This window comes from Gorilla gorilla, chromosome 5, assembly GCF_029281585.2.
Source record: "Gorilla gorilla gorilla isolate KB3781 chromosome 5, NHGRI_mGorGor1-v2.1_pri, whole genome shotgun sequence".
In the NCBI taxonomy this organism is placed as follows: domain Eukaryota; kingdom Metazoa; phylum Chordata; class Mammalia; order Primates; family Hominidae; genus Gorilla; species Gorilla gorilla.
Genome location: NC_073229.2, coordinates 75,532,829 through 75,550,377, shown reverse-complemented (window position 1 = coordinate 75,550,377; position 17,549 = coordinate 75,532,829). Strand labels below are relative to the sequence as shown.

The 17,549-nt window shown below is 48.0% G+C and overlaps 1 protein-coding gene across 4 annotated transcripts in view; it reads left to right on the top strand.

Annotated features, from left to right (window-relative positions):
• The window catches only part of LOC109023127 (putative inactive beta-glucuronidase-like protein SMA3), a 63,677-nt gene that overhangs the window by 15,902 nt on the left and 30,226 nt on the right, over positions 1 to 17,549 (top strand). For all 4 annotated transcript variants that reach the window (XM_063707687.1, XM_055391594.2, XM_063707686.1 and 1 more), the window contains exons 4-6: positions 11,648 to 11,835; positions 15,386 to 15,470; positions 17,318 to 17,492. In XM_063707687.1, the coding sequence (XP_063563757.1) occupies positions 11,648 to 11,835; positions 15,386 to 15,470; positions 17,318 to 17,418 (374 nt within the window). In that variant the 3' untranslated portion in view covers positions 17,419 to 17,492. The remainder of the gene's footprint in view (positions 1 to 11,647; positions 11,836 to 15,385; positions 15,471 to 17,317; positions 17,493 to 17,549) is intronic.

Genomic DNA, 17,549 nt, shown 5'->3' with positions numbered 1-17,549 from the left:
CAATCTCGGCTCTCTACAAGCTCCGCCTCCTGGGTTCACGCCATTCTCCTGCATCAGCCTCCTCAGTAGCTGGGACTAAGGCGCCTGCCACTGCGCCCGGCTAATTTTTTGTATTTTTAGTAGAGACGGGGTTTTACCATGTTAGCCAGGATGATCTCGATCTCCTGACCTCGTGATCCACCCGCCTCGGCCTTCCAAAGTGCTGGGATTACAGGCATGAGCCACCGCGCCCGGCCTATCATATGAATTTTGAGGGAACACAAACATGCAGTCTGTAGCAGATGGTAATAGGCTGATATATTACACTTGTTGATGTAAATCTGATAGGTTTCCTTCTCTCCAAGGACAGCTTTTTAAATATTTAACAATACCAATAATTTTTCAGGTTCTGTGAGAATTTTATAATTTATAATTTGCAAACTTAATCTATAATCTATTTTGTCCTAACAATTACAAATATATTTTTTATTTCAGATTATATATATTCCTACCAGATGGAGATAATTACAGCTTTAAAAATTTTTATTTTTTCATTTTATTTCACATATTGACATTAAATTTTTATTGACATAATAATTGTACATATATACGGGTTACAATGTGATGTTTTAATACACGTACTCAATGTGTAATGATCAAATCAGGGTAATTTGCATAATGATTTTTCTGTAGGGAGAAAATTCAAAATCTACTCTTCTGGCCATTTTCAAATATATGATACGTTAATGTTAACTATACTCATCCTACTATGCAATAGGACACCAGAACTTATTCCTGAGTTCTACATCTGTTTATTAAGCCAACCAAGGATTGGAAATATTGGAAAAAGAAATTGCATCTGTACTGAACATGTACAGACTTTTTTCTTCTCCTTATTCCTTACACAATATAGTACAGTAACTATTTGCATGACATTTACATCGGATATTATGAGTGATCTAGAGTTGATATGAAGTATTTGGGAAGATGTGCAAAGGTGATGTGCAAATACTATGTCATTTTATATCAGGGACTTGAGTATCCTTTGTTATCCTCAGGAGATCCTGAAACTAGTCCCCCATGGATACTGAGGGCTGACTGTATAGTCCTATCTTCACGGAACTTTCATTCTAATGAGGGAAGACTGACTATAAACAAAATATATGTAATAGGTGGTGGTAAGTACCATGGAGAAGTAACAAATGGGGCAAAGTGAGTTATACAGCTCCATTCTTAGAAACCTTGGAGTACTTTTCTTAGTTTATACTCGTGGTGGTTTCCTTTTGTCTCCTTTATTACATGGGACTCTGACATGTGCCCATAGCTAGGGTGGCAGTAGGATCTACCCGATAGTAGGGTGGCAGTAGGATCTACCCGAAAAGCATCCTGCTGATACAGGACCAAAGCATCCTGTTGTTCTCGAGCCTATAAAAAGAGCTAATGGTCTTGCTTCTCTTAACTGTGGCCTCCTACACTGTGTTTTGGATGATTGGTGATGTCTTGGATATTCTGTTTCTTTGGAACTTTGAATATACAACACTTTACTAGGGAATTAGCAATGGAAGCAGAGCAAAGAGGTACAGAGGAAACAATGCATAACTCTGATGGAATTGAAGTCATGAGGCAGCAGAAAGCTTAAATTACAGCTTTAAAATTTTTTATTTTTTAGAGGGAATTTAATTGGGAGTAACAGCAGTAATAGTTAACGGAGCCAGAATGCTTGAGTCATATAATTGCAAAGCAGAGTTGGGAGCAACAGATGCTAAAGAGTAGTTGCTGTAGTTCCTCTTTGGGTCGTAGAAGCAGTTGTCATATTACCATATAGCTACTGAATGAAGAAGAGTTCTTAGTGAGGCCTGGGTGAACAGCTCTTCTTAGTATTCTGTGTGACCCCATTTGACCTTTTAACAAATCTCTAAGTAAATAAATAGCCCCTAAGGTAAACTAAGTTTTTCTCTGCTATTTTTTTGCTTGAGAGAGCTATAACTGTAATAGACTTATATTTCTGAACATTTTAGTGCTTGCCAATATTTGGTAATATTTATGTTTCCTATATTTGTAATGAACATTCTTCTTCCAGTACATTTTTTGTTAAATTATTGTTTCATGCATAAAAGTTCACCTTTTATTGTATAAAATTGACTCAGATTAATTTATACACATTGACAATGGGTAAATAGAATTTTTCAGATTATTAAAAGCTGAAGGATGCCCATGTAAGCAAAAAAAAAAAAAAAAAAAAAAACCAACAAAAATAAACCCAAACCCCTCAAACAATTTCGAACACAAAATATTCTTCTCATGCCGGCATCCCTGCTTGCAGGTGTGAAGGGGGCAGGAATCAGCGAGGTGACCTGGGCTGAGTCCCGGGAGTGGGAAGAGGTGGCAGGAAGGGGATCTGAGGAGGAGAACAGGAGTCCTGGTGGTCTGTGCTTCTTCCCAGACGCGGGAGCTGTAGAGGGGACCCCTGCAGCAGATGCTAGGGGGGACCACTAGGCCCAGGCAGTCTTGGGACTTGGGTCTGTCCTCCTGTGCATCCATAGTGGGTGCTTTAGAAACGGGAGGCCCACCAGAAGCCCCTGTTGCAAGTGAGGACAGAGTGTGGGAAGGCCGTGAGGGTCTGCAGTCCAAGATGGCCTTGTCCTCAACGTGCAGTGCACTGTTGATGCGGGGCCTAGAGGCCTGGGATCTGGGGGAGCCACCCCTGGGGGCGAGTGTCTGCCCCGGTGCTGTATCTGCCTTATTTTCACACCGGGTGTGACCCGAAGAGACAGCCTGAGGTCCGTCCTCACTCACTGTCTTTGAGGAACTGAGAGCCAGCTGGCAGCGGGATGAGGCTGGCCCCCTCCTCCGCTTTAGTTCCGGGAGGCCTTCCGTAGAGCTGTGGGAGCTCGAGCTGGCATTTCGTTTGCGGCACGATCTTGTCCGGGAGGTCTGGGATCTCTGGTTATATCTCACTTCTGACCTCTGGGCACCTGCTGCAGCTGTGGCTGAGGCCCAGAAATGTGAAGGGCCTCCATCCACTGCATTGAGTAGTGACCCCGACGTGGGGTTCAATGTGGAGGGGGTAGGGGCTGCCGCGGCAGCTACAGGAGCTGACGTGCCAGGCCTTGTTCTTCTCATGCCCGCATCCATGCTTGCAGCTGTGAAGGGCGCAGGAATCAGCGAGGTGACCTGGGCTGAGTCCCGGGAGTGGGAAGAGGTGGCAGGAAGGGGATCTGAGGAGGAAAACAGGGGTCCTGGTGGTCTGTGCTTCTTCCCAGACACGGGAGCTGTAGAGGGGACCTCTGCAGCAGTTGCAAGGGGGGCCACTAGGCCCAGGCAGTCTTGGGACTTGGGTCTGTCCTGCTGTGCATCCATAGTGGGTGCTTTAGAAACGGGAGGCCCACCAGAAGCCCCTGTTGCAAGTGAGGACAGAGTGTGGGAAGGCCGTGAGGGTCTGCAGTCCGAGATGGCCTTGTCCTCAACCTGCAGTGCACTGTTGATCCGCTGGAATGCCGCCTCTTTTTCCAGGTGCAGATCTTCAGCCGTGACCCGGTACCCCAGCTCTAAGGGAGGTGGCAGCATCAAAGGCTCCCCTCGCCTGCGTGGCAGCAGGGCAATCTTGCATCTATGGGGCCTAGAGGCCTGGGATCTGGGGGAGCCACCCCTGGGGGCGAGTGTCTGCCCTGGTGCTGTATCTGCCTTATTTTCACACCGTGTGTGACCCGAAGAGACAGCCTGAGGCCTGTCCTCACTCACTGTCTTTGAGTAACTGAGGGTCAGCTGGCAGCGGGATGAGGCTGGCTCCCTCCTCTGCTTTAGCCCCGGCAAGCCGCCCGTGGAGCTGTAGGAGCTGGAGATGGCATTTCGTTTGGTGCTCGAGCTCGTCCAGGAGGTCTGGGATGTCTGGTTATATCTGATTTCTGAGCTCTGGGCATGGAGGTCTGTCTGCAGAGGCCCGGGCCTGGGCACAAAGGGAGAGAGGCCTCCACTGTCCCGCAGGGGCCGAACTGTAGACCGTGCATCCCCGGTGACCTCGGGGACCGTTCTCTGATCATCAGGATTTTCTTGGACTCTGGGGTCCTTGTCCTGCTCAGGCATCCCTGCCCCGCTCTTTTGCTCCGCTGGCCCCCTCCTCCACTTTAGCCCCAGCAAGCCTCCCGCGGAGCTGTAGGAGCTGGAGATGGCATTTTGGTTGGTGCACGAGCTCGTCCAGGTGGTCTGGGATGTCTGGTTATATCTGATTTCTGACCTCTGGGCATGGAGGTATGTCTGCAGAGGCCCGGGACTGGGCACAAAGGGAAAGAGGACTCCATTGTCCTGCAGGGGCCAAACTGCAGACCTTGCATCCCCGGTGACCTCGGGGACTCTTCTCTGATCATCAGGATTCTGTTGGACTCTAGGGTCCTTGTCCTGCTCCGGCATCCCTGCCCCGCTCTCCTTGAGGGCCCTCAACACTATCTTCCCTGGACACAAGTCTGGGGACAGCCGGGTGTTGTGGACCCCAAAGGGGTGACTACCTGCTCCTGGGCCCCACAGAGTCCTTGTGCTCAGTGTAGTGGCTGAGCTGGGGGATGCCCTGGAACTCGGAGCACACAGCACTGGCTTACTGTGGTACCTGTGCAGTGAAATTGAAGGCAGAATCACCAGGATGGAACACAGGTCTTGCAGGATCACGGAAAACCTTAGAGTTGTCTTGACACCACTGATGTCGAGTGTCCGGGTGCTTGTAGGATGGCCTGCCACTCAGTCCAGGGGCAGGAGCAACGGGGAGATCCCACAAGCAAAGTGAACTGGGGGATGGGCTGAAGGGGCTCCAGGCAACTGAGCCCTACTCGCAGGTCCTTGGCCTTGGCCCAAACAGGAATGAGGGGCACAGAGTGCCCGGGTAACCGCTCCTGGGAGCAGTGGGGAACCGTCGGATGCTTGAACTCTCGAGAGCTGGGCTCTGAGCGTCCTCGTCCAGCTGCCAACTCGGCCAAAGGCTAAGCCAGCAGATTCTTCTGTTGCCGGGCAACGCGCCTTCTAAACCTGAGGGAGTGGGCACATGAGCACATAATGGCACCAGTGACAGAGCGACCGTAATGGATTAATAAGCGTAGCCAGGTACCCGCGCAAGGCACTTGCTGGCAATGGCAGGAGGCGGACATGGGGGGTCGTGCAATAGGTACTGGAGGGAGAGACGCGGGCACAAAGGTCGCGGGAGGAACAGGTGCCCACAATGGCTGCAGATCTGCCCGTGGATCACTGAAGATTCCTGCTCTCCTGCTGAGGTGGAGATTGCAGTGAGCTGAGATCGCACCATTGCACTCCAGCCTGGGCAACAAGTGCAAAACTCAGTCTCCAGATAAAAAAAAGAAAAAGAAAAAAAAGAGGCCGGGTGTGGTGGCTTATGCCTATAATCCTAGCACTTTGGGAGGTCGGGGTGGACAGATCACGAGATCAGGAGTTGGAGTCCAGCCTGGCCAACATAGTGAAACCCCGTCTCTAGTAAAACTACAAAATTTAGTCAGACATGGTGGGCAGGAGAGAGTACGTGCAGGGGAACTCCCATTTATAAAACCATCAGATCTCATGAGACTTATTCACTACCATGAGAACAGCATGGGGGAAACTGCCTCCATGATTCAATTATCTCCACCTGGCCCCACCCTTGACACACGGGGATTGTTACAATTCAAGATGAGATTTGGGTGGGGACAGAGCCAAACCATATAATTCTTCCCCGGCCCCTCCCAAATCTCATGTCCTCACATTTCAAAAGCAATCATGCCTTCCCCAAAGTCCCCCAAACTCTTATTTCAGCATTAACTCAAAATTCCATAGTCCAAAGTCTCATCTGAGACAAGGCAAGTCCCTTCCACCTATGAGCCTGTAAAATCAAAAGCAAGTGAGTTATTTTCTAGATACACAGGGATACAGGCATTGGGTAAATACACTCGTTTCAAATGGGAGAAATTGGCCAAAGCGAAAGAGCTACAGGCCCCATGCAAGTCCAAAACCCAGCAGGCAAATCTTAAAGCTCCAAAATGACCTCCTTTGACTCCATGTGTCACATCTAGGTGATGCAAGAAGTGGGTTCCCAGGGTCTTGGGCAGCCCCGCCCCTGTGGCTTTGCAGGGTACAGCCCCCCTTCTGGCTGCATTGAGTGTCTGCAGCTTTTCCAGGCACACAGCGCAAGCTGTCAGTGGATCTACCATTCTGGGGTCTGGAGGATGGTGGCCCTTTTCTCACAGCTCTGCTTGGCAGTACCCCAGTGGGGACTCTGTGTGGGGGCTCCAACCCCATATTTCCCTTTGACACTGCCCTACCAGAGGTTATCCATGAGGGCCCCCCTCCCCCCCCCCCCCCCGCAGCAAACTTTTGCCTGGATTTCCAGGCATTTTCATACATCTTCTGAAATCTAGGCGGAGGTTCATGAACGTTAATTCTTGACTTCAGTGCATCTGCAGGCTTAACACCACCTAGAACCTGAAAGGCTTGGAACTTGCACCCTCTGAAGCCATGGCCTGAGGTGTACCTTGGCCCCTTTTACCTATGGCAGGAGCAGCTGGGATGCAGGGCACCAAGTTCCTAGGCTGCACACAGCAGGGGGTTCTGGACCCACAAAACCACTTTTCCTTCTAAGCCTCCTGGCCTGTGATGGGAGGGTCTGCTGTGAGGGTCTCTAACATGCCCTGGAGACGTTTGCCCCATTGTCTTGATGATTAACATTTGGCTCCTCATTACTTATGCAAATTTCTACAACCCAGTCTCCTCAGAAAATAGATTTTTCTTTTCTGTTGCATCATCAGGCTACAAATTTTCTGAACTTTTATGCTCTGCTTCTTCTCGAATGCTTTGCTGCTTAGAAATTTCTTCTGTCAGATACCTTAAATCATCTCTCTCAAGTTCAAAGTTCCACAGATCTCTAGGGAACTCTAGAAAAAAATTCTTATTTTCACTCTTTCCCGCCTATCTTATGCCCGTTTCTAATACAGGTGCACAATGCCTGCAGTGTCTTTGCATAGTAAGAGTGACTTTACTCCATTTCCCAACAAATTCCTCATCTCCCTCTGAGACCACCTCCGCCTGGACCTTATTGTCCATATCACTATTAACATTTTGGTCAAAGCCGTTCAACAAGTCTCTAGGAAGTTCCAAACTTTCCCACATTTTCCTATCCTCTTCTGAGCCTTCCAAACTGTTCCAGCCTCTCCCTGTTACCCATTTCCAAAGTTGCTTCCACATTTTCGGGTATCTTTACAGCAGCACCCCACTCTACTGGTATCAACTTATTGTATTAATCTGTTCTCACACTGCAAATAAAGACATACCTGAGACTGGGTAATTTATAAAGGAAAGAGGTTGAATTGACTCACAGTTCTGCATGGCTGGGGAGGCCTCACAATCATGGTGGAAGGCAAGGAGGTGCAAAAGCATGTCTCACATAGTGGCAGGCAGGAGAGAGCATGTGCAGGGGAACTCCCATTTATAAAACCATCAGATCTCATGAGACTTATTCACTACCACGAGAACAGTATGGGGGGAACCATCCCCATGATTCAATTATCTGCACCCGGCCCCACCCTTGACACGTGGGAGATTTGACAAGGTGAGATTTGGGTGGGGACACATGCAAACTATATCAGTAGGTTTTGACTTCTTGCTTGATTGCTAGGTTGCATAGAGGACAAACATGGAAATTAATGAAGTACCTTAATATCTGGCTTCAGATCTTAGACAGGATCAGAGGGCCAGCTCAAATTTGCAAGGAGGGGAGGTAGATCCCACCATTTTATGGGTGAATGGCAAAATCAAACAGAAATTATGTGGGATGGGAGATACTGATGCAGGCATCTTTGGAAACATTCTACTTAGCTAATTTTATGCTAGGCTTTAGGTCAAGAAGGAGAGAGAGAGCTGACATGCTGTGGTACACACTTATAGTCCCAGCTACTTGGAAAGCTGAGGCAGGAGGATTGCTTGATCCCAGGAGTTTGAGGTAGTGTGCGATGATCAGATGATCGTTCTTGTGAATAGCCACTAGCCACTGAACTCCAGCTTGGGCAACATTGAGACACCCTGTCTCTTAATTAAAAAAAAAAAAAAAGTAAAGAAAGTGGTCTCAGTTTTTAATATAAATATTTTTAATGGGATAATGATATTTTAAGATTAATGTATATTGTATATCAGTTAACTATAGGTCAATAATTATATAAAACTTAAGGTACGAAAAACATTTATTTTTGCAAACATATCTGTGAGTTGACTGTTCTTGGCTTGGTGAGGCTGCAAGCTGCAGATAGAGTGTAGGTATGTTTTCTGTGTGTTTGTTCCCCCTTGGATCAGTGGACTACCTGAGAATGTGTTTTTGTCACAGTGATAGAATCACAAGGAAACTCCAGTTCTGGAAGTACATTTTAAGCCATTGCTTCTATCATGTCCACTAACATTCAGTCAGCCAAAGCACATACCTTGTCCATGGCTAACATTGATAGTATAGATAAATATACCTGATCTCTAGCAGGAGGAACTGCATTGTCTTGGGGAAAGGTTGTAGATATAGGGAGGGGTGATGAGTTGGGAACAATAATGTAGTCTGCCACAAACATATTAAAGTGTAACTGGATATGGTTGATGCAGAATTTTGAACCTTTGTTTTAATTCTGATTTTTACTCTTTTCCCCCTATCTAGTGCCCTTTTATAATACAGTAATTCTCATGATTTTTGTCTGAATTGAAATCTTCTATGAGATTAGATTGTCTACGAAAATACAGTCGATCCTCCTTGTTTTCAGCTTTTGTGTTTGTGAACTCACCTACTATTTTTTGTAACCCCCAAATCAGTACTCACAGCACTTTCATAGTCATGTGTTTGCATAGAGTATCAAAGAATTTGAGTTTGAACAGGATGATATTCTGCCTTCTTTTTCAGCTCTCATACAATAGTCAGGTATCCTTTTTGTGGTCTGTTTAATGCTATGCTTTTCCTATTTTTGTGCTGTTTGTTGGTTGTTTTGCCATTTAAATTAACCCCCAAGCATAGTGCTGAAGTGCTGCTTAGCATTCACAAGTCCAAGAAGTCTGTGATATGCCTTACAGAGAAAATACATGCATTAAGTAAACTCCATTCAGGCATGAGTGCTGTAGTGCCATTGGCTGTGAGTTCAATGTTAATGAATGAACAATGTATATTATTTATTTATTAATTCATTTAATTAATTATTATTATTATTTTTTGAGATAGAGTCTGACTCTGTTGCTCAGGCTGGAGTGCAGTGGTGCAGTCTTGGCTCACTGCAACCTCTGCCTCCTGGGTTCAAGCGATTCCCCTGCCTTAGCCTCCCAAGTAGCTAAGACTACAGGCATGCGCCACCATGCCTGGCTTTTTTTTTTTTTTTTTTTGTAGTTTTAGTAGAGACGGGGTTTCACCACGTTGGCCAGGCTGGTCTCGAACTCCAGACCTCAAATGATCTGCCCGCCTTGGCTTCCCAAAGTGCTGGGATTACAGGCATTAGCCACTGTGCCTGGCCAACTATATATTAAATAAGCACACATACAACAAAAGTAGGTGTTGGTAAGCTTACAAAAATGTGACCAGTAGCTTGCTGAAACCTAACTTTTTATTTGTTCATGGAACTTTCTAGTCCGTAACTACACTGAATAATGAGAATCTGCTGTAATCTTTTTAGGTGCTGTAGATGAGCCATTGGATTAAATTATTACAGTATGTTTCAGACTGCTCTATGTTGAACCCTAGTGAAATGCCTCTCAAACCCTCATAAGGATCACAATCTCATGTCCTTTTTTTTGTTATTAAATGCCCAGTATGTGTTAGCGATTTAAACAAAATTCAAATTTTTTTTTTTTTTGAGACAGAGTCTCGCTCTGTCACCTAAGCTGGAGAGTGCAGTGGCATGATCTCGGCTCACTACAACCTCTGCCTCCCGGGTTCAAGCGATTCTCCTGCCTCAGCATCCTGAGTAGCTGGGATTACAGGTTCCCGCCACCACACTGGGCTAATTTTTGTATTTTTAGTAGAGACGGGGTTTCTCCAGGTTGTCCAGGCTGGTCTGGAACTCCTGACCTCATGCGATCTGCCTGCCTTGGCCTCCTAAAGTGCTGGGATTATAGGCGTGAGCCACCATGCCCGGCGTTGGCTTTTTCATAATAACCATTCTGACTGGTGTGAGATGGTATGCCATTGTGGTTTTGATTTGCATTTCTCTAATGATCAGTGATATTGAGCTTTTTTTCATATGCTTGTTGGCCGTATGTGTGTCTTCTTTTGAAATGTCTATGTCCTTTGCCCACTTTCTAATGAGATTTTTTTTCTTGTAAATTTGTTTAAGTTCCTTATCAGTGTTGGACATTAGATCTTTGTCACATGCATTGTTGCAAAAATTTTCTCCCATTCTGTAGGTTGTCTGTTCACTCTGTTGATAGTTTGTTTTGCTGTGCAGAAGCTTCAAGAAGAAAGGAATCCGATTGGTTCTGTGTCTGTCTCTTTTGGTATTCTCAGACTTATGTAGTCATCCATATAGAAAGATGATTAGGAAAATAGGACAAGAATAGCAGAAATATACATAAAAATGTAGGAAACTAAAATTAGTTACCAGCATACAAAAAACTACTATGTGTTATAATTACATACTATAACTCACCCCTCCTTGCCAAATATTCTCTCTCTTTTGACTTCAAAATCATGGCTTATATGTACTTTCTCTATTTCCCAGATGCAAATATAATTAATTGACTTTATTTATCTAAGAAATGTTACTGATATCTTAATTGTAGTCATTGGCTTGAGTGACGGGTTTTGGTAATTCAACTACTGTTACTTGAAAGTAGTAGATTTCATAGGATACTGTTATAAAATCTTTTTAACCTCTTTTCTGATTTCAGGAGTAATTAGTAATTGTGGTTTACTGGACAATTCAATGAATAGGGTGTTAAAGGAAGCAATTCATTAATAATATATCTAATCTATTGGGAGACTGAGGCGGGTGGATCACCCGAGTTCAGGAGTTCGAGACCAGCCTGGCCAACATGGCAAAAGTCATCTCTACTAAAAATACAAAAGTTCGCCGGGCATGGTGGTGCATTCCTGTATTCCCAGGTACTCGGAAGGCTGAGACAGGAGAATCACCTGAACTCCAGAGGTGGAGGTTGCAGTGAGTCAGGATCGCAGCACTACACTCCAGCCTGGGTGACAGAGTGAGACTCCATCTCAAAAAAAAAAAAAAAAAATTAAAAAATTAAATTAAAAAAAAGCGGGCCGGGCACATTGGTTCAGGGCCGGGCACGGTGGCTCAAGCCTGTAATCCCAGCACTTTGGGAAGCCGAGGCAGGCGGATCACGAGGTCAGGAGATCAAGACCATCCTGGCTAATGTGGTGAAACCCCGTCTCTACTAACAATACAAAAATTAGCTGGATGTGGTGGCAGGTGCCTGTAATCCCAGCTATTCCAGAGGCTGAGGCAGGAGAATCACTTGAACCTGGGAGGCAGGGGTTTCAGTGAGTCCAGATCATGCCACTGCACTCCAGCCTGGGCAACAGAGCGAGATTCTATCTCAAAAAAAAAAAAAAAAAAAGCAACAGAAGCAAATGAGAGTGCCTGGGAGTGGTCATTGTGGGGCATTCCCGTTTGTGTGACCCAGGTCATGTCCCTCCCTAAGCCCTGGTCTCTCTTGCCTCCTGCAGGGCTGGTGAATTACCAGATCTCCGTCAAGTGCAGTAACCAGTTCAAGTTGGAAGTGTGTCTTTTGAATGCAGAAAACAAAGTTGTGGACAACCAGGCTGGGACCCAGGGCCAACTGAAGGTGCTGGGTGCCAACCTCTGGTGGCTGTACCTGATGCACGAACACCCCGCCTACCTGTACTCGTGGGAGGTAATGGTGGTTTGGGACTTGCTTAAGGGAGGTCTTTTGCCCCCATCTGGTAGCCCTGGCTTCAGCAGGAGCCCAGGACAGGTGAACGGGCAGGTGTGGTCCTCTGAGCTTTCTGGTGTTTCCCACTCTTGGTGGGAGGCCCAGATTTTTTATTTATTTATTTATTTATTTTTTTGTGATGGTCTCACTCTGTCACCCAGGCTAGAATGCAATGGCCTGATCACAGCTCACTGCAGCTTTGAGCTGCAATCCTCCTACCTTGGCCTCCTGAGTAGCTGGGACTACAGGCACATGCCACCATGCCTGGCTAATTAAACAATTTTTTTTTGTAGGCCGGGCATGGTGGCTCACGCCTGTAATCCCAGCACTTCGGGAGGCTGACGCGGGCGGATCACTTTAGGCCAGGAGTTGGAGACCAGCCTGGCCAACATGGTGAAACCCCGTCTCTACTAACATATGAAAATTTGCAGGGCATGATGGTGCACGTCTGTAATCCCAGCTACTCGGGAGGCTGAGGCAGGGGAATTGCTTGAACCCAGGAGGCAGGGGCTGCGGTGAATTGAGATCATGCCACTGCACTCTATCCTGGGTGACAGAGTGAGACTGTCTCAAAAAACAATCCTTTTTATAGAGTTGGGTTCTTACTCTGTTGCCCAGGCTGGTCTTGAACTCCTGGACTCAGGTGATCCTCCTGCCTTAGCCTCCCAAAGTGTAGGGATTCCAGGCATGAGCCACCTCATCTGGTCAAGGAGAAGGCCTGATTTTGAAGGGCAGGTCCCAGGGTCAGCCAGTGAAGGGCAGAGCCTCTGATTGCTGCTTCTCTGCAGGCCCAGAGGCGACTGCTGGGGTGCATGCATGAGGGGTCTTCCTGCTGTAGGGCAGGCCAGATGGGGCTCAGGCTGTCGGGGCGCTCACACCTGGCACTTTGGCTGTCATAGGTGCGGCTGACTGCACAGAAGTCACTGGGGCCTTTGACTTCTACACACTCCCTGTGGGGCTCCGCACTGTGCCCGTCACCGAGAGCCAGTGGGTGAGAGCCAGTTTCATTTGCAGTAGAGGCAGCAGAGGTTGTAGAAATGCTCCTTGAGGCAGATGCCACACCCCAATTTCATGGAGTGATTTGGGCTGAGCTGAATCTGCAGCAGGCAGAAGGCTCTGAGATGTTGTCCTAGCCTGGGCAAAGGACAATTCAGAGCTCGGGGGAATAGGGGTGTGCTCACCACGACTGGGTGGACAGGCCCTTTGTTGTGAATCGTACAGGCTTCCAGGAGTGGGTGCCTGAGGCTTCCAGACAGGCTTTGGGAGGTGGCCAGAGGAGATGCCTGTTTCCAGGGCAGGAAATGGAGGGAGCGCCCAGGCTGGAGAGGTTCAGCCAGGCTGTCACAAGGCTTTGAAGCTTCCCATCTGAGAGCCTGGCTGTTGGAGAATGTGGGTTTGGAACTTGAGGCTAGGAGGTTCTGTTCTATCCTGTGCCAGCCACAGCCTTCAGATGGGCAGAGCAATGATGGGGGGAAGATGTAAAAGAAAAGAACTGAGGAAAGAAGAAGAAAACCAGCTTCAACAACAGTCTAGGCCGGATGCGGTGGGTCACGCCTATAATCCCAGCAGTTTGGGAGGCTGAGGTGGGTGGATCACCTGAGGTCAGGAGTTCGAGACCAGCCTGGTCAACAGGTAGTGAATCCTGTCTCTACTAAAAATACAAAAATTAGCTGGGCATGGTGGTGGACGTCTGTAATCCCAGCTACTAGGTAGGCTGAGGCAGGAGAATGGCCTCAGGTGAACCAGGAGGCAGAGATTGCAGTGAGCTGAGATAATGCCACTGCATTCCAGCCTGGGCTACAGAATGAGACTCTGTATCTCAAAACAAACAAACAAACAAAAAAAACACAACAGTCTGTTCTGTGGAGGCCTTGGGCAGATGCTGGGAGCTCTGAGCACGGACTGGTCCCTCTGTTAGGAGCCTCTTCCCTTCATCCCTCCTGGTTAACTTGACTTAGCATAAAGGCCATTTCTTCTAAGAGCCTGTCCCTGACTCTCCAATCCGGGATGTGTCTGTTGTCTCATAGAGTGCCCAACTCCTGCCACCACTTGTCATTTCCATTCGCAACATTTCTTTCATTGTTTGTTTTTCAGAGTCAGGGTCTCACTCTGTTGCCCAGGCTGGAGTGCAGTGGTGCAATCATAGCTCGTTGCCATCTCGACCTCCTGGGCTTAAGCGATCCTCCCCACTCAGCCTCCCAAATAGCTGGGACCACAGACGTGCGCTGCCTTGCCAGGCTAAATTTTAATATTTTTTTTCCCCACGAGTCAGAGTCTTGCTCTGTCTCCCAGGCTGGAGAGCAGTGTTGCGATCTTGGCTCACTGCATCCTCTACCTCCTGGGTTCAAACAGTTCTCCTGCCTCACCCTCCCGAGTAGCTGGGATTACAGCTCACGCCACCATGCCCAGCTAGTTTTCTTCTTTATTTTTTGTTGAGATGGGGTTTCACCATGTTGGCCAGGCTGGTCTTGAACTCTTGACCTCGTGATCCACCTGCCTTGGCCTCCCAAAGTGCTCACAGGCTTGAGCCACCATGCCCAGCCCTAATTTTTAAATTTGTTGTAGAAACAAGGTCTTGCTATGTTGCCCAGGCTGGTCTCAAGCACCTGGTCTCAAGTAAGCCTCCCAAAGTGCTGGGGTTCTAGGCGTGAGCCACCTCGCCTGGCACTTGCGCCATTTTTCTGTGCATGCATCTCCACTCCCACTGCCCAGGACCTGTGGACTTAGATTTGAGTCATTACTGAGCACCTAGCACCCAGCCCCGTGCCTACCTCCCACCTCGCACTACCTGTTTGCTTGATGCATTAATAAATATGCCACCTGAATCCACAGCCCATTCACTCCTGTGTTCAAGAGCTATTTCAGGAAGCGAACCTCATTTTTGGCAGTGTTCAGTCCAGTGACCTCAGCTCTGTGTACCTGGCAGGGTGGCTACGCCTCTGGGGGAACTGGATTCAGGGGTGGGGGAGAAAGAGTGATGTTAGAGAGCTTGGTCTAGGACTAGAGGAACGTGCCCTTATGTAAAATACATCTCGAGTTAGGGAAGAAAGCAGCGGCTCTGTGCTTTGTTTTTTTTTTTCTTTTCTTTCTTTTTTTTTTTTTGTTTGTTTGTTTGTTTGTTTGTTTTGGGGCAGGGTCTTGCTCTGTGGCCCAGGCTGGAGTGCAGTAGCGTGATTTCGGCTCACTGCAACCTCCACCTCCCGGGTTCAAGCAATTCTTGTGCCTCAGCCTCCCGAGTAGCTGGAGTTACAGATGCATGCCACTATTCCTGGCTAATTTTTGTATATTTAGTAGAAATGGGGTTTTGCCATGTTAGCCAGGCTGTTCTTGAACTCCTGACCTCAGTGATCTGCCTGCCTCAGCCTCCTGAAGTGCTGGGATTACAGATGTGAGCCATCATGCCTGGCCCCCAGTTGTGTTCTGGCAGGTGAAGATGGGACAGAGAGGATGGGAGGGTGTCTGAGCCTTTCCCGGACTGACAGAACCTGTGTCTTCTCTCTTTTGTGGACAGGATGGTGATTGCTCACACCAAAGCCTTGGACCCCTCCCAGCCTGTGACCTTTGTGACCAACTCCACCTACGCAGCAGACAAGGGGGTGAGCCTGGGGGTCCCCACCCCATTTCTCCCTGCCTTTGCCTGGGCTTGTCCTGAAGCCTGCTCATGGGGACAGCTGGAAAGAACCATGTGCTGCCAGTCTGAGCTTTTTATTTTGTTTTACTTAGAAAGATAGAGACAGGGTCTTGCCATGTTGCCCAGGCTGGTCTCGAACTCCTGGGCTCAAGTGGTCCTCCTGCCTCGGCCTTCCAAAGGGCTGGGGTTACAGGCATGTGACACCGCACTCAGCCGCAGCCAGTCTGTTTTCAAAGATGGTCTTTGGGTTAATGACAATTCTCTCTCTGCTTACTCTCCAGGCAGTGTGGCTTTCTGAATCCAAGGAGGCTGGGCATAGGGAGATGGGATTTGTTTGCTCAGTTTGGACTCAGCAATTTTTGTACTCGATTTAATAGACTCATAAAATGTCAAAAGTTTAAGTGAGCTTAGAGTTCATCTGGCCCAAACCTGGCTGATCAGAATCTCCAGGGGAAGTTTTTTTGAAATGCCAGATCTCTGCATTCTGAGATCCTGATTTAGTAACTCCAGGGTTGGAACCTGAGTTGTTTTTTGTTTTTTGTTTTTTGTTTTTTTTTTTTGTGAAGGCAAGGTCCTACTCTTGCTCTGGCTGGAGTGCAGTGGTGTGATCACAGCTCACTGCAGCCTTGAATTCCTGGGCCTAAGCAATCGTCTTGCCTCAGCCTTCCAAGTAGCTGGGACTCCGGGTGTACACCACTGTGCCCGGCTAATTTTAAATGTTTTTGTAGAGATGGGATCTCACTATGTTGCCCAGGCCAGTCTCAAACTCTTGAGCTCAAGTGATCCTCCTGCCTTAGCCTCCTAAAGTGCTGGGATTATAGGCATGAGCCACCGTGCCTGGCTGATACTAGCATTCTTTTTTTTTTTTTTTTTTTTTTAAAGATAGAGTCTTGCTCTATTGCCCAGGCTGGAGTGCAGTGGCACAGTCTCAGCTCACTGCACCCTTCGCCTCCCAGGTTCAAGCAATTCTCCTGCCTCAGCCTCCCAAGTAGCTGGGATAACAGGCACATGCCACCACGCCTGCACTTGATCGTGGGAGGCAGAGGTTGCACTATTGTGCCACTCCATTCTAGCCTGGGCAACAGAGCGAGACTCTGTCTTCCAAACAAAGCGAAAAAAGATTATCTGCGAGAATGACTGCATTGGCCCCTTGGGTGGGAGCGCTTCTCCAGGGCAAGGTGAGGGGATGCCCAGTGCTGGGAGTGCTGCCTGGAGAGGAGTCAGTTCCAGTGGCGGGGGCCCTGGGTTTTGGCTGAGGACTGCGTGTTGGCAGCTGCTCTGCCTCTCACAGCCCTTCCCAGCTGCACATGTCGTGAGCGTCAGTGTGCAATCACAGGCCTGCCTCCTTTGGGCCACTTTGTGACCGTGTTTTTTGCTTGTGGGGCAGGGTAATTTCAGGATCTAAATTGGTGCAGTTGGATGTTCTCAGCCCTGAGAGGCAGCTCTTCCCGTTCTAGGCTTTTTGTTTTGTTTTGTAGAAATGGAGTCCTACAATGTTGCCCAGGCTGGTCTCAAACTCCTGGGCTCAAGTGATCCTCCCACCTTGGCTTCTCAATGTGCTGGGATTACAGGCATGAGCCACTGTGCCGTGCTAATTTTCTTGATAGTATTTTTTGTAGAGCTGGGGTCTTGCTGTGTTGCCCAGGCTGGTCTCGAACTCCTGGCCACAAGCCACCCTCCTGCCTCAGCCTCCCAGAGTGCTGGGATTACATCCCCTTCTTACCTTCTCTGTCAGAGGAGCCCCCACAGCATGTGAGTACTGAGTCATGCGGTCTTGTGGTTGCTGAATGGGCTCTGCTGCTCTGGTCCTAGGCTCTGTATGTGGATGTGATCCGTGTGAACAGCTACTACTCTTGGTATCACAGCTATGGGCACCTGGAGTTGATTCAGCTGCAGCTGGCCACCCAGTTTGAGAACTGGTGTAAGACATCACAATCCCATTATTCAGAGCGCATATGGAGTGGAAACGCTTGTAGGGTTTCACCAGGTAAGCGGTGTTGAACTTTCTGCTTGTGTATTCTCTCTGGGCAGAGATGCCACTTGC